Raw genomic sequence first — 26,528 nt, 5'->3', positions numbered from 1 at the left:
CAAACACGAATATTGTGAAAGCTTTCGCGATATTTTGCCCTTTTTATCCGTTCAATCAGTCGATATAACACAATATAATATATATATATTTATATATCATTAAATATCATTCATTGCGATTCGCGTTGAAAAACTAAGTTTAAAAGACTCTGTTTGAACGCGAACCCCTTTAAAATGTAAATTGATTTATGTATTTTAAAATCTATACGTATTGTGTGGTATGATTTGAGTTTGGTCATCTGTAAAATAACCATTGCACGTCATGTGCAATTTTCTAATACATTTAGTGTTAATTTTAGCGCTATTCTCTGGTATTTCAAATCACTGTAATAAAATCATGGGTCCTATTTTATTTTATATAAATATGACATAACGTAATGTCGTTATGTCGCACACAAACGTAAATCCAAAAACTATTTGATTTTAAATACATCTTACGGATTTATTTACTTTTCGAATCTGATCGATCGCCATCGGTTCTGCTGAAATGCGTCGGAAATCGTTTAAAAATATGTGTAGGCACTAGGACAAGTAATACAATAGTATTTCGTGCGTTAATATCGCAGAACGTATAAAAAAAAAAACAAAAATAGCTTAAACACGAGTTTAATTAAGGCGAGACCTGGACGAAAACAGTGTGTAAGTGGCTGGCATAAAATGACAAAAGACGTCGTATTAAAAAAAAAAAACCAGAAATCGCCGTGTTGTTGTTCTGTTTATTTTATTTTTTCGAATTGTGTTACATCAGGTTAAAAAATTAAAATATAATATGCAATTCAGGACACACTGGCGACATTACAACACTCTGTTCGTTGTCGGGCTGGCTTATTACGCCATTGCCTAATTCGAGTTCAAATAAACGTATCAAATAGTTAACGAAACGCAATTACCGACAAACACAATATTACACGCTTGTCCGTCACAACCGTAGTTGGATAGCGATAGATTATATTCCATACATAAATTATGATTTAATGTCGTTGACAATTTAATGGGCACTTACGATTTCGTATAGGCTTTTTAGGACATTCGCAGGATTTAAGAACATAATAATATATGTTATGCACATTACTATGGTACATAACAATAATATTATCTTTATTACGGACGATTATGATAAAGGTTTTTGATAATAAGGATTGGGTTTCCCGAACGACGATTAAAGTAAAAACAATCGATTATCATAAATAAATAAAGGATTTCGTTGGTAACGACCAGCAGTGATGGTACTGTAAATAGGATAGATTAAGTATATCTAATGGTAAATTTCGTTAAAATAATCGTAACTCTCGAGAACGCAAGAAAATTTAATTTTTTTTCGAACTGTCCGTTATCAAAATATGTACTATAGGTACTTGTATAGAGATGTTTTTATTTATATTTCGCACTCGCTTATCAATAATAATTTGCATACCATACGTATACTATACGTTTGCATTTTTGCATATTATTTCAATCGACTACATTATGTTTTCAAAACAATCACTCCGAGTCGTGTGATAACTACTATAGTGGTCGTTGTTGGTTTTCGCTCATCGCAATCGTAGACGGTTCATTAATTATTGTATTCCGGTAACGAACACAATTTGTTAAATCTGTATTCTTAATGATTTAGACTGGAAATAAATCCGGTGTCCGTTCTCGGTGGTTCGGAGAAGTTACTACTTACGCGCAGTCTATTGACGGGTGAACACACTAAATGATATGCACGCTGCTACCATCCTCTTTATTTCGGTTTTATCTCGTCGGCTGTTCCTTCGTTATTAGATTTTAGCCACGTTAATTCCGTTGTTTTTACAACGAGATTAATAAGTGCCATAATATATATTTGATAAAAATGATGTCGGTTGTCGTTATTATTTAACACGGAGCACTAAGATATTCGGAGATTTTAAGGTCACCGTGTAAACTGTTATCATAATATTATTGACCTATTTTTTCAGCATTTTTTTTTTTCTTCGAAAATCGCTTTATTTAATCATATTATGTCCACGATTGTTTCACAACAATAATTATTGACGTTGGACGATTATTACAATAGTCTTAAGATATACCGAATAAGTTTCTATTTCTCCGCATAATATATATTCACCGTAAACTCAGAAAACCTGTAAGATTACTATATACGTATTAGCAAACAAAAACATTCGTAGAACAAAATATTAACATAATATCACATATTATTGAAGTGCGTTGTTAAAATAGTTGAAGGGTTTCTTTATCTGCTCTCTCTCTCTTTCGCAAGAAAATTAGCCAACGAGTGATTTCTGAATATTAATATTATTCAACACTAATATTAACATTAAATTTAATTACGACAAAAAGTTAAATTAAATTAACACAAATTCCTCGAGAACTTATAATTTGTTTATTTACTATTATTCGAGAAAATTTAACAACAATTTTAATGACTGAAGTTTTTCTCATTTAACAGAATATTATGAAGCATACCAATATGTTATATATTTTATAGTATAATACAACAATGATTAATGTACGTAGTTGCATGTAGTTTGTTGCATGTGTTTATATGTACACGAGTGTGAATCTCGTGTAAAATAAATACCATTTATAATTTGTTTCTTATTTGAATAGAATATGATATGATTGCGTTTTTATATCCAAATGAATGCTCCGTACGAGTAATAGATAAAGTAAAATTTAATATTTAACCGATCAAAGTAGCAATATTGTATTGGTTGCGTGTGTCGGGCATATCGTAAAAACAATGATGTTAAAAAAAAATACAACATAGTAATTGTAAAATATCATATCCATTGTAACATAGTATATACATATAAACGACAAACATAATATAATATAATATTTTATTACGAGTACAATTCGTATACAAATCCACTTTAAAAAAAATCAAACGATTTTTCCAAAATGAATAAACTTTGATCGAATAAATATTTTTTACTACATTACCGTGTCTCTCTAAAAATACTCAATAATATCTTCAACTAATATATAAAACAGTATTATGTGTTGAATTGAATACGCCAAGTATAAATCTGCAATTGGATAATAAAAATGCAATGTGATATATACTATAATTGTTTTGCACATCATATTGTACGTATTATATGTCTTGAATATGTAGTATTATTTATCATTATTTTTTTATAATACATAAAAACAATGAAAACTAAAAGATTAATCTGTTTAAAATTTAATTAGATAAAAAAGTTTTAATTGAATTTTCAATAATGATTTATTATTTGTATATGTGTGGATACGTGATTATGACACAGTATTAATAGTATTATAGAATATCGCACGGCCCTGAAAATAAAACCCATAACATTACAAAAAAAAAACACACCGAGAAGGCGCTCAGCTTTATATTAGGTTTCGAGTGATTGAGTAAAATGAAAAATTTAGTGTACCGTCAAAGCGTATAAAGTTGATAAGAACAGGTATCTAAATTTTTGAGTACCGCTGCTCAGTTAACGGTCATTTGTAAAAATAATTTATAGTTAAGACAGAACTGACACAAGGGGCTGTATCTCGTTTTATCTCTAATTTTGTTCAATATTACGTCGGAAGTAGCAGGCAGAAGAGTACTTAACACCGACATAGGAATCAAATTTCAACGTCAAAAATTAATTAAACTAGTGACGTACGCAGACGATGTCGTGGCGTTAGCGAAATCAGAAGGATATCTACGGATAATGACTCGTTTTCTCATATCGGAGAGTAAGTAGATGGGTCTGACTACAAATCAATACGAAGTTCTTGATACGTACTCGCATGAAAAAATCCTCTATAGTAGCAAAGCTTACTTGTAGAAATTATGGCGTTTGAAAGAGTAAACGCTTTTAAGTACATAGGTGTACTGAGATATTCGGAATAGAACACATATAATTGATATCGAGGGGGTAAAATGTTTTTATTTGTTTTAAAAACAATTCTTAAATCAAGACTATGGTATCAGTACTCAATAAAATATACAGTTTATCACTATATAGGTTATGGTCCATACCGTTGCGCTATATTACGCATGCAAAAATGGATTAAAACAGTAATGGACTTGGCGAGTTGCGAGCGAAGGGCGCAGGTAGAATAATTGAGGAAATTATAAAATGGGTATATGTGAGCAAAGGTCCGCTTTGTCTTCTAGGGAAAATATCGATAGACTACAGTCTCAAAAAAGTTAAAAAGATTATATGGTAATATTAGGCAGAAGCATTATAAAATGGGGTGGTTGTTGATTGGGAATGATAAAGAAAAATGGTGATTGTGGCAAAGAGTCTGAATGATTTGGAGTGACGAAAAGAAAAAAAACATTATGATAATATTAAAATATATCAAAATCAAACTTTTTATTTGTGTAATTATTTATTCATAATTTAATTAGATACAGAGGACTTGAACTATTAGTTAAGGATACTATTTTATTATTTCAGTTCAATTCATGAGTGTTTTACTTGTTAGTGCTCTTATCACGTTACCACAAACATTGTTCTCTGACCTGTGTATAACACGTTCACGTCATAAAAAAATAGACTCTATCCTCGGGCGTCACGGGACTAGACGCAAACATGTAATTAGTAACGGATGTAATCTTTACCGTAAAATAAATCCAAAGCGTGAGTCTAGATCACAAAACTTATTCTCGAGCACCTATATTCACTATAGAAAAAATAACATAATCAAATAACTGTTTAAGGGTAGTTTATTAATTAATTAACAACGCCGTTAATTACTCTTAGTCGAAAATAGTTATCGTATTAAAACAAAACTCGTAAATGACAATTTTCATTTTTACTGAAAATATATTTTCATATTTTTTATGACATGCATAAAAAAAACACTATCAAAGATGTTTTTTTTTTTTTTTTTTATCATTATAGCGTAATTAAAACTTTCAAAGTTATGTCCCTTTTTATTTTAATATACATTCTGTGGCTGCTTGTACAAAAAAATCGTTTCATATTGTTAAAATGTATTGTAATACGCGTAGCCATATTTTGTCTTCTATTTCGTAATCTTTACTGCGATTCAATGATATAGTCTTATCAAAATTATTTTCAAAACAGCTTATAAAGTAATATTAAAATTGGCAAAACGACGGTTGTATTCAGGTCCATAAACTTTTTAAATTGTATACAAAGAAAAAAAAAACGGAGGGTTTTATGAATAAAGAATTTAATAAGCACGATAAATATATTGCAGTTAATAATGAAATTACTTTTTCCTTCTAGTCAACCGGGAACATATCGAAACGGGAGATGAATAATTAACCGCAAATCAAAATTTAATCATTAAGCGGATTGTGTTGTATGGAAAAAATGTGCATTAAACATACGTTAAACTTGAAATATGAATATGATTTGATATTAAACATTCAAGTCTATCGAGAAAGCTTTGCGTAGTAATCAGCTTTCGGAGCTAATAAGGACAGAAAATATTGTTGAAACTTCGCCCAAAGGCGTCTCGGTTTGGTTTAGGTTGTCTTGCATTAATAAATGCCTCAAATTGTTTTTACGACTATATGCGGGAATATTCATGAGTTTAAAACGCACCGATTAGTACATATTTAAAGCAGGAAAAATGTCAAACGGCCAAAGTAGCGAGTCGGCGGCGTTCGAGACGATGATGAGAAGTAATCCGATAAAAAGCAGACTGTATATACACATATAAAATATGACGCGTACTTAACGCAGTCGTTTGAATAATAGACGTTATACCTATAATACTTGCCTAACCCACCGAGTTGAACTCACTTTAAACCCGACCGACATGTTTTATATTTCGTGTCCCGTGACGTAAAACCGTACAGTATACCGACGACAGTTGAGTGAAACGCTAAAATAATAATATGAACAATGTACACGCACATACATTCGTACTGAGAAGTGTAAAATCTAAATAGTACGCCGAATTTAAAGCGTGTGATTTGAGCGACTTTTTTTTTTTACTGGGAACGGAAAATCTAAAACAGTAATGCAAGCAAAATAATAATTTATTTTACGTTTACGTTTAAATATAATTTTTCCTTTAAAAATACATTTGATAAATTACACGACCTACGTGGTGGTTTTAACGCAAACATATCATACAAACGGCGGGGCTAATTTTAGTCCCAAGATGGACTATTTAAACAAATTACATAAAGCTTTTATCGAAATCATATCGCACATGGCATTTGTAAGATATCCGTTAATTCTGTATAATAATATGATAGACGTGATATTATGGTCACTGTCGGATCATCGGATCAAAGACAATCGTCCGATACGTCGTTTTGTATATTTATATTATAATATGAGATTGAATATCGATATAATAATATCATACTAAAAACTATGATAATATTATGTATACCTAACACAAACCAACCATAGGCGTCTGCAGACATTTTTCTAGGGGTGGGGGGGTGCAATGTTAGGATTTTAGGAGAAATATTATAGTTTTACAAGATATACAGTGTATACACTATATAATTATCAATCGACAGCAAATAATCGAATCTAATGTTTTTGTAATGGTTACCTATTATTCATATTATAAGCACTTTCGATTTGTCGTATATATATATATAATATATACTATATAAAAAGAAGAAAAAGTGCGTTTTCTGAGTTTTTAATTACATAAAACTGACTGTTATCATAAAACAGCTAATCTATAAAGAAATTGTTAATAATAACTTTTTTTAAGAAAATTTAATTTAGTTTAATTTTTACTCTATATATTTTACGTTGACTCCAATTATTAATCGTTAAACATATTAAAATAACTGTAAAAATCGATTTTGTCAAAAAATAATTTTATTAATATTTGCTTGAAAAATAATGAATTTACGAAAAATGTATTGTTTCATTATTATTTTATAGATATTATTAATCTCTATAATTAAGATCGTATACATTTTTATGCTAAGTGCTATAGTTTTATACGTAAATTTGAAATGCAGCTAAACTACCCCCTTTTGCCATTTTTCAACCCTAAGTCGGAACAAGAAGGGCAGTAATGCCTTCAAAATTTTGCCCCAATTACTTTCTCTTATTACTTAACAAATCTAGCGGGTACGGACTAAGTTTAATTAAGTTTAAAAAATAAGGACCACTCTAATAAGTATGTATTTATTTTTTTACGGCTGATTATTGTATAGTGAATTTATCTTAAAACATTAAATTAAGAAATAATTTTGAAAAAACCTGAGGGGGAAATTCCGCAGCTTGCCTCCCCTCTCCGGGCGCCTATGAAACCAACTCATTTTTTTCAATCTATTCAATGGTCGTTTCCGAAAAAGCGTTTTTTTTTTTTAGAATTCGAGACGTGTAATGATAAAACAATAATTTAATCCTCCGTCCGAATATCGTCGCCCGCGTCCCCCCCCCCCCCCAAGTAAATATTTTACTCTGTCCCGTTGAATTTATACGCAAATTTCGTTCTACCGCCGACCATCGACCGCGTAAAACAACGTTACGACATTATATTATTATGATATTATACGATATCATATTATTATTATTATTATACACGAGTACACGGTATGGAACAACAACGGCAATTGGAGCGTGATTAGTTACGAATCGGCCGCGGCGTAGTTGTTCGCTTAGCGGTGTATATTATATTTTAATCTGCGCCGGAAAGGGTCCGCGTACGGTTTGCAGGCGAGCGGTGACGAGCCGTAGTTGTAATAATGGTTTCATCCCATTTCGCCGAATCCCACTTTCCCGACGACAAAAAAACCAGTTGTGTATTCGGATTGATAACAAATATCCCATTTGGCCGAAAAAAGTTTACTGATCAGAGCTTTTTTTCTTTTTTTTTTTAATTGTCAATAAAATTGCATTCGTTAGGTCAAAAAGACTGGAAAACTAATACAAGGCTCCTAATATTATATTGTGACCAGGACCGTAGGGTACGGGGAGGGTTTAGGGGGTTCAAACCCCCCTCCCTTAACAAAGTAGAAAAAGTAGAACATTTCTAGTATATTCTAAAATTTAAAATTTCTCAAAACATTTTTTTTTACTAAATAAATACTCAATATAATATAGTAGTTGTGGTTGTAATGGCTGTGGAGTTAAACGTGTTCGGCCAACCTACCTACGCAGTACAACTGCAGCGACACGGAACACAAAGCCTACCAAAAACCAATGTTCTGTAGTTAAACGTTTAAGTGTAAGGTATATTAATAATAATGTTACGGTACGCGGCGAGGCGAGGCATAAGGGCGGCGGCGGTGTACTAGTGCACAATATAATAATTTATATTTATTTATATATTTTATTATAATCAACGCGAGACGGCTTTTACGAAATCAACAGACAAGAAATACATAGATAACAACAGATAAAAACATATTATATCAACATATCATTATAAGATGCATATAACTCATACTGACTTTAATATTAGAGAGAAGAAAAAACAATAATAATAAATAATTAAATAAAACACGGTGTTAATGATAATATGAAACATGATTTTTTTTTAATGTCAGCCTTCGTACTAATCATGGTTCAATAGCCTATGATGATTATTCACGTTATGCATCGTCCTTAAAAGTGGGGCATTCCCGGAAAAGTTAGATATATTATATTGGTGGGTTTATAAAAATTACACTGAAGCCCAGTCTCACTATAGGAATACGAAAACTGAGTTCTCCGAGAAGCCTCTCGGGGCATCGACTTGACATTCGATCTGCGGCAATCGGCGTATTAAATAATTGTTTTGTTATAACGACGAATAATACGACCTACCTCGGCACACTGTACCGCCGCCGAACGGTCAATACGATAAAGGCTTTTGTGTAATATTATTATTATTGTTATTATTATTATTGTGTACGCGGAATGAAATGATATATTGAAAAACACCTTTTTTTTGTTCTACCTATTTGTGTTGCGGATGTTTTCCGAAAAGTAAGTTAACCGTTATATTTGAAAAAAAGTAAAATAAATCGAAAAGCTCGAGCGTTTTTTGATTAAAAGAAAAGAAAAATTACAATTCGTTGATTGTTTTTCTACACCGCAGTAACCGCGATTACCAGTATTGCGTTGTAATTTATTGTATCATACCTGTGGATTTGCGCTAATTTAGCCCGAACGTATTACAATAATCGTATTGGTCATTGGCGCAAACGCATTTTGACTGAAAACGCTGTTGGATATATTTTTCAACACTTACTGCGCGAGAACTGTCCATTCGACACGCCTTAAATTTTTCACTCGTTTTTCGAAAGTCTGTCATTATTGAATTGTCTGTGTGAAGTGTTTTTTTTTTTTTTTTAAACTCGAATCGTATTGTTTTGTGTAGCCAAATTTGGTTTATATAATATTAATAATGTACATTACTACTTTAAACTCTCAAGCCTCAGCCCTAAATCACTTTTTTTTTCTAGACGTTTTTCGTTAAAACTTTTAATCACTAGAGATTTGAAACGTTTTCGTGTGTTATAATTTATTTTTGTTTTTGGAATAGGACAATGTGACAGAAACTCACAAACACATCACAAGTGGTAATATACTGCGCGTGAATAATGAAAAAATTAAATGGTGTGTAATGTGTTCAATATACTAACATGGTTGGCATATTTGTACAGTCTAATGAATAAATGTTAATGTGTTTATTATATTAAAGCTCTAAACAAAAGGAACAATATAAAAAACATTTATACAAAATTAAATTGATGTTTAATACTGACATTACTAAATTAAACAAATTCTATTGAATATTTAAATTAATCGCTATAAACTCCAAGTCTTGAAGTATCACACAATAAAACGTTAATACCACTATTATAATTACCATTCTAGGTATATAACTTGTATTTTTCCAAGTGTTTTTATAACACCTCGACCTAATAATAAAAAGGTAGTTTTTGTCGTTTTTGGTATGCAACGTAACATTTAGTATACAGTGCCTATATACCATTTGTCATAAATTGTTATGGTCAATATCGTCATTATAATACCAAGTCCGGTTAATTGAGTTATAAAACAAACAAATAAAGGGTTGATTTAACCGACTCGTCAACTAGTAATAATTTTAATTTTGAGCACCATGACTACAAAGAGGTCACCATGTCATGACATGTAAACTCGACATAGCTTGTAGTTTATTAAATTATTGAACAGTTTTTTTTTAATTTATTAATATTTTAATAATAACATAAAATATAATGTATAATGAAAATATTATTATTATTATTTTTTTTTAATCAAGTACCTAGACGAATTTGTACTTGACTACTCAGATGTTGTTTTTAAAACGAGGGTTTGGTACGAATACAAAGTCATACATATGACTTATAAAAATTAAAAAGTAAAAAATTCGAATTTAGACGAGGCAAGTGCCGGCGGGTGTTGGTTAAATCTCACTTGGTGTAATCTGTAAAATGAGGGTTTGACGTCATATTATAACACAAATTCATAGAAATGTCATATTAAATATATTGCATGACAAAAACTATCGATTTTCTATATGGGGTGGTGTTGTTTGACACTTGACGTTGATGCACATAATTTTTTTGGCTTTTTGGTATCTCATTCAAGTGTATTTTTTATCTTTTATTTTGTTGTGAATTTTAATCGTAAAATTATAATAAACTATTTAGCCACACGCCCACACACCATAATGTAAATTGCTATTTTCTAGTAACTATCAATTGTTATGGTATTTTTTCAATAGATAAATCTAATAATCAAAATATTACTATTTATTACACGTTTATAATCTGGAAAACAACGACAAATGGACATATGCGAGCATCGCATTTTGTATCTGATATTGCCTGTAGAACACGATTTTTAACTGCCGCTTGCACTTTCTAGTGGAATATTCGATTTAAAAAAAAAAAAAAAACACTTATACACCCGACTTCGTCAACCTTACTATACCTGGCGCCCGAAACGAAAAACACTCAAATCTATGTGCAATAGTTTGATCATAGCGATATAAAATAAAAACATCACCAAATGTAAAAATGACCATTCGTTTTACGTAAAGAGGATTCCAAGTCTTTGCGCTCATATTTTTAATTTTTTTGCTGAATCCTCGACCAGTGTGTTTTGTCTACTGTAAATATTCATAAATATATAGATTGCTACGTATAAATATGTTTGCACGTATATTGAGATAGGAATAATATACAAATTAGGTATAAATAAAATTATCTCAAGAGTAACCTGACCCATGACCTTGGCAAAATTTAAGTGATAAGCGTGTAATAAAGTTTAATAACTGTATTATTAGCTGTTGTAGTGTTCGTGCGCGCGTGCTAATATGACGACCATGAGAAAACGTACCGTGTTAAAAATTCAAACAAATCTAAGTATTTTAAATAAACCAGCGGAAGAAAAAAACGCGGGTTTCCTAGCTAATAATCATAGTATTGAGAATTCAAAATATTTCTCGAATAAAAAAAACAAATTGGATTACGTTTCAAAATTAATTTCGGAAAATGGCCGGCGAAATTCAGCAGTTAAGCTGCCAAAGTCAACAGGTACTGTAAAAGTAAAAGTTAAATATAATATAATATATAATGATGCTCAAGCAGAAATTATCTGTATTAATATTAAGATGTAATGACAAAAAATGACAAATCGTGTGAAAAGTATTCAAATGAAACACATTTGTTTATAATAGTTATGTAAGTAATAGGTAATATCGTTTAATTTTATTAAAAAGACTAAATCATTCTATTTTATTATATTTTATAATCATTTTTCAATTAAATAAACAATATAAAAGTAATAGGTTTATCATAATTTGTTATTATGATAACCAAAGAAAAAAAATCTACTATTAGGATTAAGCTTTATAATACAGTAATACACTATTCGTCTAATTGTCATTGTTATTATTAAACGGCCGACGCTGATTATATTATAATCTAATAATAATAAAAAAATATATTTATATTTTTATAACTATCCAAAACATTTTTTAATACTTAACCGGGTCTTAAACTTTTTATGTCAAAACCATAGTAATAAAACATCTGATAAATATATTACATATTTAATTAAATATGTAGTCAAACCTACAGTAACTTTTGTACCTTATATATGTTAGTTATCAATAATTTATAACAAGTAAGATAACGTTTTCTAAAGTAAATAAACAATGTAATAATAAATTGAATTTTTTATATGGTTTATTGGAACACTATTGATATAAATATATAAATATTAAGTTTCCCAAATCAATTCAATAAATTATTTATGTGGTTATTAGTCGTAACCGTTTCCGAAAAAAAAACAAATATTACTTAACGACAAAAAAATTAATCACATCGTGTAATATAAAAACAAATATATCATTCATAGGACTGTACCTATGTTCAAATACATTTGAGAAAATTGATTTTTATCAATGATAATACAAATACAAATAGAAATAATAAAGTACGAAACAAAGACCAATTCAAACGCTTTTAAGTTGTATTAATCATATTTTAACGTTGGTTTCGTATTATATTACAACATATCAAATTAATAGAAGCACTTTATTTAAATAGTATAATATATAATTTTGATTATTGTGTTTGCGTAAGTGAGAAGTTGGTAAAGTAAATATATACAGATAGATATTGTCTCAAATAGTCAATGTAATTAAATCAAATTCGTATTTTAAGAAAAGTATATTATTACGCACACTGCAGTGGACGTAAATTATTAAATAAATAAATTATTCCAAAACCAGTTATAATAATTTTAAGAAGTTCTGTCTTTAGTTTTTGTCAAGACCTAATCAACGTCTTAACTTTTTTGATGCCCATCTACTGTAAAGGAGAAGGAAACTTTTTTTACACAGCTGACAACAATATCAATTTCAATTTTGTACACTTTTCAAAATTAAAATTGAAAATTATCTTTTATTACTGAGTCCAACATCTGAAAAATAGTAATAGTTAGTAAGAGCAATATATTTTCGTTAACAGTGAATATTTCATTTCATTTTTTTTTTTTTTGTTAATTTTTGATTTTTAAGAACGAATTAAAATAAGAAAAATATATATTATGTTAGCAGATTAAACACATGCAGTAAGAGTAGGAAATATCAATACAATGTATTTCAATGATAATGGTTGGTTTTTTTTTTAATGGCAAATACTTGCTTAATTTTAAAACAATATAAATTAGTTTTAACATTATTAATTATGACGTATAACAATATTGTCCTTATCTGAATCTCGTTTGTGTATATTGGTAAAATCAATATCAAATTATAATTTAATAAAAATATGTGGAAACCAACATTTTTAATTCCAAAATCCAAAGTATATTATTTTTTTCTGATAAATAAATAATGTGTTAAATGTTGATTTGATATATAAATATTCCATATCAAACGTGTGTTATAATATTATATTAATAAATATTAAAGTTCAGCGAGAGACACACATCAAAGTCGTATCTGCGATTAACATATTTTAAACATTTACTACAATTACTTCACGTATCGTATATTATCTGAAGATAAAAAAAAAAAAAAAAACGATATCATGAACATTTTAAAGATATTCATCGAAATATCTGTTCTCATATTTTAAGTCAGTTGTAATAAAAATTATACATTCAATTAATGCTAGTTTTTTTTTTATATATATATATATATAATTTGTATTATTGTTATTGATTAATTTTATACTTTTTACTTATTTAATTAATAAACTTGTATTTTTTTTTTCAATCTTTTAGCGAAACTAGTAATTTATTTTTTGAAAGTATTTTAAATTACGTTTATTAAAATAATAACTGATAAATATTAAATATTTTAATAAATTAAAAAAAAATAAATAATATTTTTTACAAATATGCAGACAATACGGTATGTAAAATGATTATGAAATTATATTGTTTTCCAATATATTTGTAGAAGTGCGATTTTAAAAATATTAACTTATAAATATAATACCGTTATTGTATCGTTATACATTCACTTCATATTATATTATTGTATATTAATAAAGATAAATTGGCAGCAGTCGTGTAGGCAACTGTATAATAAATAATAATAATATGCTACGTCGTCGCGTGTGTTCCATTTACGGTGAGCTCTATATACTTATTTAAATAACAGAAATAATGTCAAACACACGTTTATAGAACGTTGAAGTTTTGACTTTTAAAAATCGTGAACAGTTTGACTTAGCGGTTTGGTAAACCATATTAATATCTTCTATTGTGCTCAAAATTGTTATTGTTCAAGGTGTATAAGCTTTTATTTGTATATGAAATGAGAATCTTATCTACAAATATTAAAAAAAAAAATACATTTGGCATTTGGTACCCTCCTCACTTAAAACAATATATTTTAATTAGCAGTTAATATATATATATATATATTTTTTTTTTGCTGTATAACATGATTTAAAACAATACAATGTTAAAAAAAATTCTCCAACTTTATACTTTTCGTCCAAAGATGGGAGTAGTACAAAGTTCGGTTGATTCAAAATTATGATTAAAAGAGTTTTTATTGTGTTCAAGAATTTAGAATTTTGAGACTCACCTACACAAAACAATTTTTCAATCGACACAGGAAATATTCTTTTACATATTTCAACTCAACATAATTTCACAACAATATAAGAAACCACCGAAAAATAATTCTGGTAGTTTATGAGTTATGCAATCAAATTTTATTAAGTTTTAGAAAGTATAATCGTGTAATTATGGTTGCATTAACATAATCTTATTAAATTAAAAATCATCAATTTTAATTACAGAAAAAAAAAATAATAATTATAATTATGTCAAGCACATTATTATTGTTTTTCCTATTTTTCATCATTTACGCCTAACGAAAATAAAGCAAACTTTCAAATTAATATTACAATAATGCCCTTGAAAGTTGCAAATTAATTTTATATTTTGATTTTAATAATTAATCAATTGCAATTTTGCATGTCAATGGGCATTTTTGCATTTTTTTTTTTTGTTGCATAAATATTTAAAAATCGTATATAAATTTCAATAGATCCAAAAGTTTTAATCAACATATTATTTGATTCTAAAAAATGTATTTTTCAAACTACACGTTAACGATTTTATTTATGATTACTAAAAATGTCATAAGATACGTCGTTGTTTGTAAAAATGTTCTTAAAAACTACTAAGAACTCCTAATTTTATCCGTTCAAAGTACTATATCTGTGTCCAGTTTACAATTGATTAAGGGTCATAACGAAACTTTTGTAGTGAGTATTTTATTGCTCCAAAAGTATTCCGAGTAAAAACACATGGTATTAAACTTATGTATAGTTTCTTCGGTACCACTAGGAATTTACTTGAAACTTATTTTCCATTCTTATCATTGTACAGTATAATATACAATATCAATAGAATGGGATGATAAGTATTTGTATAGAGAGAGTATACTCAGAATTTAAAAAAATGTAGTCAATAAGCACAACAGATAATATTGATAACTACATAATATGCTAATAACACCACAAACTGTAATTTTTTTGCATCCCAAAGTAAAAATATTATAAATGTCGATACACACTATAAAATTGAATATAACAAACATAAACACTCGACACTTTTTTATTCCGTCCAAATTATTATTTAATATTAAAATAACACTCAGTTTGACATTCATCATCGACACGAGCGAACTCAAATAGATATACATTTATTAATAACCATTTCCATACAGTAAATATATTATTTTAAATACATGAAAAACCTGTCTTTTATATTTTGTATACAAACATTTCTTGCACAAGTCCTCAGACACCAGTTACGGAAAACGTATCCATAAGGAATAGAAATCCTTTCCAGGATAACGAATATTGTAATAAGCTCTCTATGACCTCGTTACAATACAAAAGAAAATGTAGATTTTTCAAAGAGTTCAGTTTCTTGCTATTTAAATTTAAAAATACTTGAAAATTGTTTGTACTTTTTAAAACAAAACAAATTTGACTAGTTGTAATTTTTAATGTAAATATGATATATTTTAAAAATATTTGTTTTTCATTTCCTACTTTTTATAATATATTATTTAAAAAATAATATTATGATATAATTAGATATATTTTTGTGACCCCTTCCGTGTTTTGTTAAAACGATGACGGTATGACACATTCAATTTTTACATCTTATATAACCATTTATTTTAAATGTATTTTTATAAAGAATATTTTTCTGAAATTATTCATAATATTGATTTATCATACTTACCATCGACAATTTGAAAAAGTTTCTAATTTATTATTGGATTTAACTTACTAATTTAGTCTAAACTTATGTTTTTTTTTAAATTAAAAAAACTATGATTATTACTTTGATTGTAAGTGATCATCGTTAGTCTTAACACAGAAACAAACTTAGAATATTATTTGAGATAAAAATAAAAATATCAATTACTCAAAACCTATATATTAAAACTTTGTGATAATAGAATCGCGGAAAATATCACATTCAAGTATTTTAATGAATAAATTGTATTTACAATATCATAAAAATTATTAACAAACTTTTCGTAAACTTTATTCAAATAATAAGTTTATTTATAATTTTTATAAGTAAAATGTAAATATTTTAATTAAATTTATAACATACTTTATAGTTCAACGAGAGTTTATTTTACCAATGAATTTAACAGACATAATATTATTAGATTCTCCGTGAAGCAGTGAATGTATTGGATTTACAATGATGTATATTATTTTTTATTTTATTTTTTTTTTTAAATGTTTTGCATTATTTTTTTTATAGGTACCTGAGTTTTCAATTTTTCCAGGATTGAATTAAATTATATTTTTAAACTAAAAACAACAATTTTAATTATAGTGTTGTTAAAATATTGGCTCTATGGGCATGTAATTTATCACGATTTTGTGTATTAATATTTTTTATACACAATGAAATTTTAAAAATATTAAGAATAAGTATAATCTATTTATTCTATACACAACATCATTCTACATAAAATCCATTTAGAAGTTAACAAAAATAATAATATTATATTAAAAGGGATATTGTGTATCCATAAATTAATTTAACACACAAAATTACTTCTAAAAACAGAAATTACTTAATTTACTTTGGCTCAAAATCGTTTTTGTATGCAACAATTTGTCATTTAATTCCAATTTAACACAACCATTTTAGCGACTACCTACTCAATTAAGAACTGAAACCTTTTAATTACTCGAAACCAACTAACATTGGAGCGACTTCTCTGTTTCCTTTTTTTTTTTTTTTTATAATGATTTTTCAGTTTAATAATATTTCATAATGCTTTCATAGGGTTTTTTTTTGTTATTTTAATCGACGCGTAGCATGGTAATATAATGTTGCCTTTAACTTATATAACCCCATAACAAGATGGTACTTGCCTTCAACACACGACACGGCTTGAGTGACTATTAGAAAACCACACGATACGTGCATAACACGTTCATGTTCATTTTAATGAACACCTACCTCGGAAACAATTTTATGTCTATAATAACAAAATATGTTGGAAATAATATAGTACTAATGGATGATTTCAAAGCACATCTGAACGAGTGGCCTCTTGAAAGTGTTAAACGAGCAACAATCAATCTGCCAAGTTCAGTGTGCGTACCCCGTGCATATTTTTTTTTAAGATAATTAATGATAATTGATCCCATTAAAATTAAAACAAAAATAATAAAGACTCTATAATGTACAGACAAGCTATTACATATAATATTTTTAGATACATTATATACAGTGTATGCACATTAATACATCATATGCATGATTTATTGATACGATTATTCAAGTTCTTGTAATTTTTATGTGTGTCGATTCTAAAAATAAAAATGATGATATATATATATAGATCGTTTATTTTTTGAAAATAACCTTTTCAGCAGATATTATAATATATTAATAATTTTAATAAAATTGTCACAATATGATCTAACAATAATGTATTTATTTATTTTAAAACGATATGACACTGATAAAAATGAGACAAACAACTTAGGTACGAATTTGTCATAAATAATATGCGAGTTGTATATACACATCGTTCTAGTGAGGGGAGCGTTAGACCGGGTTGCCGATACGTAATAACGAGTTCCCTGAAATTGGGTGTAGTTAGGAACGCGGATACTGAGTCTCTCCAAAAAGCGAGGCGCATCTGTTTGTCTTAAAATAAAACGGTAACTAAGGGTCTGACGGTCTAGATGATATATAATGATTCGAGACCGAGCACCTCATTTATAGACTGATTATCACGGGCTAGGTAAACTAAGTTTTAACGGTATCCAGCATAATTATTCAGAAACCTGTTTTGCACTTTATTCACTCTTAGTAGAACCTAAATCAATAATTTAGTTAACGCGGTCAAGATTCAGACCATCCAGTGAGTAGACAAACGCTATAATATCTCGAGTTCGATAGAATGGCACGACTTTAAATGTCCTAATGTTCAGGGAAAGCCGACACTGTAACGCTGGGTAGAAAATTTATTCTGAATAAATTTGAGTATTTTACAGTCGTCTGAGTATGAAATATCTTAGCATCAGCAGTAAAAAGCAACACCCGCGCTGGAGAAGAAATTTCAGAATAATAATTAATTATAACCTTACAATAAAACCTAAATCATAATCTTAGCTCATCTCCATAAAGACTTTAGTGAAAACTGACGCGGATGAAACCACACGCGTATTTATATAAATGTGTATGATCACATTCGAATCCTCAAAACCCCGTTCATAAAAATACTTTTCCGCTTACATCATACCTGGCAACCGTAGGTGTAGTTTAAAAAGAAATTTGTTCCGGAACTTGTTACGAAAATAAAATAAAAAATAAAAATCAGATATCTAAAAAACAACTGCCAGTGGGATGTCATCGATGAGTGGCTTCTTACTTCGAATTTGCATGGGAATTTTTTCTTTCTACTATTACGTACAAACAGTTTGCGATTACTGCAGCTTAAGGATAGTTTATGCTAGTAATTGCAAATTGCTTATAGATATTAGTATAAAATAAAAAAAAAACCCAATCTCCAATATATGCACATATATATTATATTCGTTTAGCTATATACATATTTTGTGTTATTCGTGTTAAATTATCGAATCGTCATCATCGTCAATCCCTATATTGAGATCAGGAAAAAAATAAGTTTTTGCGCGGACAAAATACGAGATGAACGTAACGGATCGTAAGTTTACAAGTCGTTATATTTTCGTGACAAATGATTTCAGTTACCTATTTATCTGAGTTTAGGTCTAATCTTAAACGCGCAGTTCATAGGCGCGCGTATGTACGTGTCTTGTATATCCTTTGATTCATTTCCTCGATTTATCTGCGTTCTATATTATAAAATCGGTATTTTTTCATTGGGACATAAATAGTTTTATCAGCGCCCACTACAGCGCCTGAGCCGAAAATAAGACAAATGTTAAAAGTATCCATTAACCTGGATTTATTTGTTTTTATTTTTAACGGTAATCCTGTGGTGGTACTCCACGGATTTGTATCGCACAGTATGAATTGATTAACAATCGCGGTGCCGCGTTTAACCCGCCGGCGGGTCAAGACGATAATAATATTACAGACGTTTTCCGTTATCTGTGATATACAAATATTATCCAGTCGTGCTTAAATTTAGGTATAATATGTACGGTTACAGATGTCTACAATGTAACCATAATTAATCACTGTTTGTACAAGTGATTAGCACCAACGTCATTGTCAGCGCTTGTTTGATATCATCGAGCAATACAATACTAATTGATTGTCACAGAGAAAACGATACGACGATTTCCGTCGTCAGAATTTGTTATTTAAATTCGCGTTTTCATTTTATAGAATATATAATAATATTTTTCAAATTAGTTCATTATAATAACCACAGTTTTATTTTATCGTTTTGCAAAAAATACAATACGGCGAGTTATATTCACAAATAAAATATAACAATAATATGCCCTAAATATTTAAATTTTGTTCAAATTACGTATTTTTAAAATTAAATAATATAATATTTTATTTGTATTTTATTTTATCATTTAAACTAAATCATGTTGTAAATATACACATACATATCATATTATTATATATTTTTTCGTAATCATTAAAAGTTTCATTATTGGACTGTTCATTTTCGTGTCATAAAAATTGTATATTATGCAATCGGCAATAATTTATTTTAAATATTATATAAGTAAAGATTGTTATTATTCTGATAATGCAATTTTCATAATTTAATACCTTTCGTTAACATCCAATTATTATTACAAAAAAACATGAGATGACTTTTAAATAAAATTAAATGATGGGTAACAATGGAATATTTTTATTTGAATAATAACATAAATATAATTTCTGCGATAGAATGTAATTTATTTGCATTAAAATTTATGAGTTGCACCTCGAAAAACGACGGAGACGAGTGATTTCAAATAATCATAGTACAGTGAAACCTACCTTAACGGACACCGTTAGTGGACATTTTTTGGAGAACGGGGACATTTTCACTACTTTTCTATAGGAAAACCTCTAAATAACGGACACTACAATTTTGGTTTTAATCATTTTTATCGTATATTTGTGGAATTGAAAATGCATTAACATACAAAATGACTTCGTGCCAAAACACAAAACAATATAAATTCTAAAATAACTGATTTTTTTATTATAAAAATATGTTAATTTAAATTTTTATATTACTAATTTTTTTATCTTTTTACCTTCGCATTTTTTAAAAATACATAAAAATAATTAAATTACTATGTATACAATATATTGTTATATGTATACATAACTAAATAAATACATTTTTTTAATTAAAACTTCAATTATTTTATATTTTTTTTATTTTTTGTAATATTATATTTCTCCTTCTCAATACCGGACTCCGCCAAACGGCGGGCAAAATTTCACCGACCGATTCAGTGTCCGGTATTTAAAGGTCTTACTGTATAATAATATGACAATAATATTATCACGACACTCATCTCGTCTCGTATCGCATATTCTATACATATCGCTATGTACGATAACATCAACGATATTATTATTATTATGTTAACAATACGGCGCCGCGCGATCGTTACGTCCAAAAACTATTATCCGGTAGTTTGGCGAAGTTCTCCCGCCGATAATGAATACAACCGAATCGGCCCTATTATTCCGAATAATCGTAGCGAATTATTACCGTTACAAGCCGGCGAACTCGGCAGTTCGCGCCGGAGACGCTGATCTGGAAAACCAACATCGCATGCATAATATAGGACACGCGGCAGTGCCGGCGCTGATGAGTCTCGACAAAAATGTAAATCGACGTCTCCGCGGCGGGTTCGGCGCGGCTTGAACAAATAAACGTTTAGTCTATTGCTTTCGAAATTACTCGCAAAATGTATTTGACATCGATTTACATTATTCGGTTGTAAACGGGCATGTCTATCACGGCCCCGACCGCGATTATATACATCATAATATTATATATAGGTACCTTCTAAAATTCATAAGCTGTCTTATATATCCGTAGGTACGTAGGTTGTCCGATAAATAAAGTACAAAGTTATTTTTAGCGTAAACAATGAACCACATCGGCCGGAAATTTCCAGAATTGATAATTTAGGTAACAAACGACATATTCTATGTGATATAACTATTATGGTTTAGTGTTCCGTCAGCTACGTAATTATAAACACGGAAAACCAGTATCTATTTTGCACAAAAGAAGAAGTCCGCGCCGTCATTAGGTTTTTTAATTTTCAAAATATTTCTCCGACTGAAATTCATCGAAAGATAACCGAAGTTTATGGCCCACAAGTAATGTCTCGAAAAAGTGTATCGGTTTGGTGTTCAAAATTGAATTCAGGTCGAGAAAGTGTTGAAGATGAGGCAAGAAGTGGTCGACCAAAATAAGCACGTCCACCGCCGAAACCATTGATGCAGTCGAAAAACTGCTACGATCGGATAGACGACTCAAGATTAGGGAAATGGCCACACAACTCGATCTCCCAAAGACTACTGTGCGTGAAATTGTTCACGAGAAATTAAATTTTCGTAAGGTTTGTGCGCGCTGGGTACCGAAAACGCTTACAGCAGACCACAAAACCAAACGTATGCGGATATCCATAGAGCATTTGAATCGTGCTCGTAATGACGAAAGCTTCCTCGATCACCTCGTTACAGGAGATGAGACATGGGTTCATTATTCTACCCCTTACAACAAACGAGACTCGAATCGCCAGTTCCAAAAAAATTCAAACAAACAATTTCCTCAAAAAAAGTGATGGCTACTGCGTTTTGGGATGCACAAGGAATTTTACTGATTGAATTTTTATCAAAAAATGAAACAATAAACGTACTATACGAGCGTTATTCGAAAACGCGAAACGTCCAAAGCCGAATCGTTTTCGGGGGGGGGAGGGGGGCATTAATAATATAATCATAATATTTTATTATAACATCGATAATCGGCGCGGAACGTCCGTCGCGCGTTCGATAATTTAATAATATTATAATATATTATTATTGTCGTTTAACGTTCCAAGTCGGTCGAAACGCATTATATAATAACGATATGATTAAGTTTTTGTTTTTGTTTTCGTTTTTTTTTTTATCGGCGCGTTACGTTTTATAATAATATTATTATATCATTATATGCTTACGCGCGTTATTATATTATATACCTACGCTCGCACAAGATACCGCCATATTTTCGACTCGCAACACCTCCGGGTTAAAAAGCGATTTTTATCATTTCGGTACCAGGCCGTGTATCGATCACTATATTATTATTATTATTATTATATGCAATGCGATAATGTAATATAAAGTCGGACCGCTCGCGTGGTGGCAGGTGGTGGTGTGTGTGTGTGTGAGCGCCGTTGTATAGTGGTGCGGGACGGAATGATTTTATTTCTTTTGACGATTATATTCCGTATCATGTGCAAAATCGTGCAGTACTTTACGTTGTAAGCACACACACACACATATGTTAACGCGTGACATATACATAATACGAGTATATATATATATAAATTCGTTTTTACACATTATTTATAATACACACACACACATACGTTTGTGTATAGGAATTTATGTATTTACTTTGTGTATATATGACTTTTAGATACAACGTTTTGTTTTTTCACCCTTTGGGCTGTGCAATAAATTGTGCGTTCTCGCGTGAGCTTAAATTCCAAAACAAAAAAAAAATAAAAAAATAAAAAAAACAAAAAAACCACTAACTCATATTTTTATAATAAGCTGATACAAATATCGAAGAAAACGCAAACACACACACACACACACATCATTCGCATTCACTGTTCACCTGCATACGAATTCGAATGTGACACGTTTGGCAACGATAAACGGCGGTATTGTGTGCATGCGTGAAAACGTTACGATTTTTCGGTGACATAAAACTCGAATACTATATTATTATACGTACGGCACAAACGATACATAAAGGGATAAGGGAGGAGGAGTGCACAATAATGAAAACGAAAACTTTGTACAATAATATCTAAAAAAATATAATATATAATCATCCATATAGGTCATAAACTCGTAACAATAAATTGATTCTATTCACCCGACTTATGTTGTATCGTATATGCGTGGAAAAATATTTCCTTCCGTTTAATAAAATATATATAGGTACTTTCACGAAAGTCACGCGAAGCAATGGAATAATAAAAATAAATCAAATCATGACGTATTGTTATTATTTTATTGGACAGATGTCAATAAAATTGATTTACATTTTACAAAATCGACGGTGTAGCCGTCATATTATAAGGGACGCTCTGATGTTTAGTCGAGGAATTAATATATTATAGCAAACAGTGATTTAATGAAAAATAATCAATTACAAATAGAGCGAGTACCTACGCGATTTACTTAGAACAGCTGATGTATTTTAGATCTATAAAACTAGCTGGTTTTAGTTCCTACGCGAGTGCTAAGGTTTTATTAATTTTTAATTTATCTACATATTTGTATGAATATATTATTATGTTTGTTTAATTTTTACTGGACTACGCTCCAGCAGTTCTCTCTCAAAAATTAGTGTTAGTGAAAATTATGATACAAAATGTTAAAAACGTATAACATTATTGTGTGTAGAGGGTGATTCACCGAGACCATATTATCAGGCACTTACATAGAATTATACATACGTCCTGTGGCAATACAAACGTTTTTAATTTTTTTTTTTCTTTAATAAAAACCCTTTGTTTTTAATTTTAAATTATAACACAAATGATTTTTTTTTAAATGTTTGTAAGTATATGCATATGTATATATTATGTTTTTTTTAGTTAAATATTTTTGATTATGATGCCGAAGACCCGCCTCCGTCGAAAATAAAAGAATTAAAATACCCACATACAAGCATTTCATAAATAAATAAAAACATCTAAATAATTAAGTAGGTATAGCTAATTCGATGTTGTATTATTTAACAGTTTTATAATAAATAATTTATTAAAAAATATTTTGTATTATGTGATAAAGTATATTGTTTTATACGTTGTCTTAAAGTGATAATCTGATATTCGCCATATTAATACAAGCACTACTGTTCATGGGGACGCGCGGGACGGCAGTATCTTGGACATTAGTAAGTAGACTTGCGTTAGTATAATATCTACAAAAACGACATCGATCAATCTTGATTATTTGTAATAAATAGTTATAACTGTAAAATGGTACAAAATTCAAATATTTTGGATTCTTTTTCCGTACAATATAAAGTTATGATTAAGAGGACCCGCATGTGTTGTCTGTCTCTTATTAATGTAGGTCATAGCACATTTGCGTTCAGCTGAACACATTTTGTGATGTTAGCGTTAATATGAGAGTCAATTTACCTATTATAAAACTTAAAGGTAATAATATTAACTAGGGCATCTCATAGGCTTTTATTGATATTTTAATTTTTTTAGCAAATTACGAGCGTTTTAAAGTCTTAATATTTTACATAACTATAACTCACTTTTAAATTAAAAGATCTCAACAAAAGCCTATGAGATGCTGAACGCAAATTTTCTATGATCTACAGATTTAGTAAGACAGAGACAGCACACGCGGCTATAACGTCCTCTTAATTATTAAAGTCTATAAATCTAATAATATACTATCGTTGTTTTTTCAACGGGACGAGGAAACACATTTTAAAAGTACACGATTCGAAATCGGTCTATATTCACTTATAAATTCGAAATGAATTTTGAGCCTGTGACATCGACTGGATGTTTCATCGCGAGTTCTTCGTGTAACAATGCGATATTACGACCGCGTGCACGCGAACACGACTCAATATCATATATATATATATAATATCAATCGGACGTCTATATTTTTATGTTATATTGTTCAGCAAGAGCGGTTTGTTCGGAAAGTTTTGGAAAAAGGCAATATTAAATATTATCGAGAACGGGTTGGCTTAATCTATTTTTGGCACGTCTCCGTAAACAACCGATCGAGGCACCCGCCGGCGGTCGTGTCACTACAGCTGCAGACCGACGGGACTGTCTATATATAATATTTTTACACGTGTGTTTATAACGACGTATACTATGCGCGCGTACGACGTATGCAGGTGAGCGCTTGTCCCGTATAAACGGATATGTTTAAACGAGCGCCTACAAATTATTGCAGGACAGGTTTTGCCTCCCACTTATATTTGCATAACCATTTTATTATGACGTTATATATATATATCAGGGGTGGCCAGCGAGCAGAAGAGACTCGCGACAGTGGCGTCATTTTTTTTTTTTTTGGGGGGGGGGGCGGGGGGCAACTTGGGCATTTGCCCTAATCCGACATTTACATCGACCTTAAGTCGACACATTTAAAAATTATAATAAGTCTTATTTTTAACTACTAAAGGTCATTTTTATAAATCATAATATTGAATATTGATATTTTATAAGTATAAAGATTTATTGTTAATTTTTTTGTTGTATTTTTTAAAGAAGTATATTAATATATTGTTAATCGAGATGTTTGTATTTACATTATGCGACTGTAAATACTGCTAACTACCTGTAAATCTACATTATTATAAGGTATCTATTACCTATTTATTATTTATTTACACATCACTCAATTATTCTATATTTGACTTCTTAATTCTAACAAATATTTGACAAAATTGTTTGTATTTAATACTTCAAAATCCTGTGTGTAACGCCATATACTTGAAAATTTACCCCCACCCCTCACCAACTATAGCACTGTTCTGTGCGAACTGCGTGGAAAACATTTTGAGTTGGAAAATCAGTTAGTAATTGCCCAAATGAAACACAAAAACTGAAATGACGCCACTGACTCGCGAGCCACCAAATATATTTATAAAATATATGGAAGAGCCGAAATGTAAAAATAAAAAAAAAAAGGTCATACATTTCATATTAAAAAATCGTTGGCCGCGGTTTGGCCACCCCTGTTCTATACAATATAATAATCTCTCGGCGTTTTGATTGCATGTGTCTCGAGTGCATCGGCGGCGGCAATAACGTTTTCCGCCGACGAGCGTTACGATAATATTATAGTAGTATTCTATATATATTATTAAGTAGTCGCTTAATAGTCGCG

General features: G+C 29.6%; 2 protein-coding genes across 2 annotated transcripts in view; one reads left to right on the top strand and one right to left on the bottom strand.

The window, feature by feature from the left end:
• Positions 1–26,528, bottom strand: part of LOC132923691 (uncharacterized) — a 350,681-nt gene that overhangs the window by 297,728 nt on the left and 26,425 nt on the right. The gene's annotated exons all lie outside the window — the stretch shown is intronic.
• Positions 11,228–26,528, top strand: part of LOC132923690 (lysophosphatidylserine lipase ABHD12-like) — an 81,772-nt gene continuing 66,471 nt past the window's right edge. The window contains exon 1 of the mRNA XM_060987611.1: positions 11,228–11,464. Within this exon, the coding sequence (XP_060843594.1) occupies positions 11,245–11,464 (220 nt within the window). The 5' untranslated portion in view covers positions 11,228–11,244. The remainder of the gene's footprint in view (positions 11,465–26,528) is intronic.

This window comes from Rhopalosiphum padi, chromosome 3, assembly GCF_020882245.1.
Source record: "Rhopalosiphum padi isolate XX-2018 chromosome 3, ASM2088224v1, whole genome shotgun sequence".
Taxonomy (NCBI): Eukaryota; Metazoa; Arthropoda; class Insecta; order Hemiptera; family Aphididae; genus Rhopalosiphum; species Rhopalosiphum padi.
This window is presented reverse-complemented; position numbering and strand designations above follow the sequence as displayed.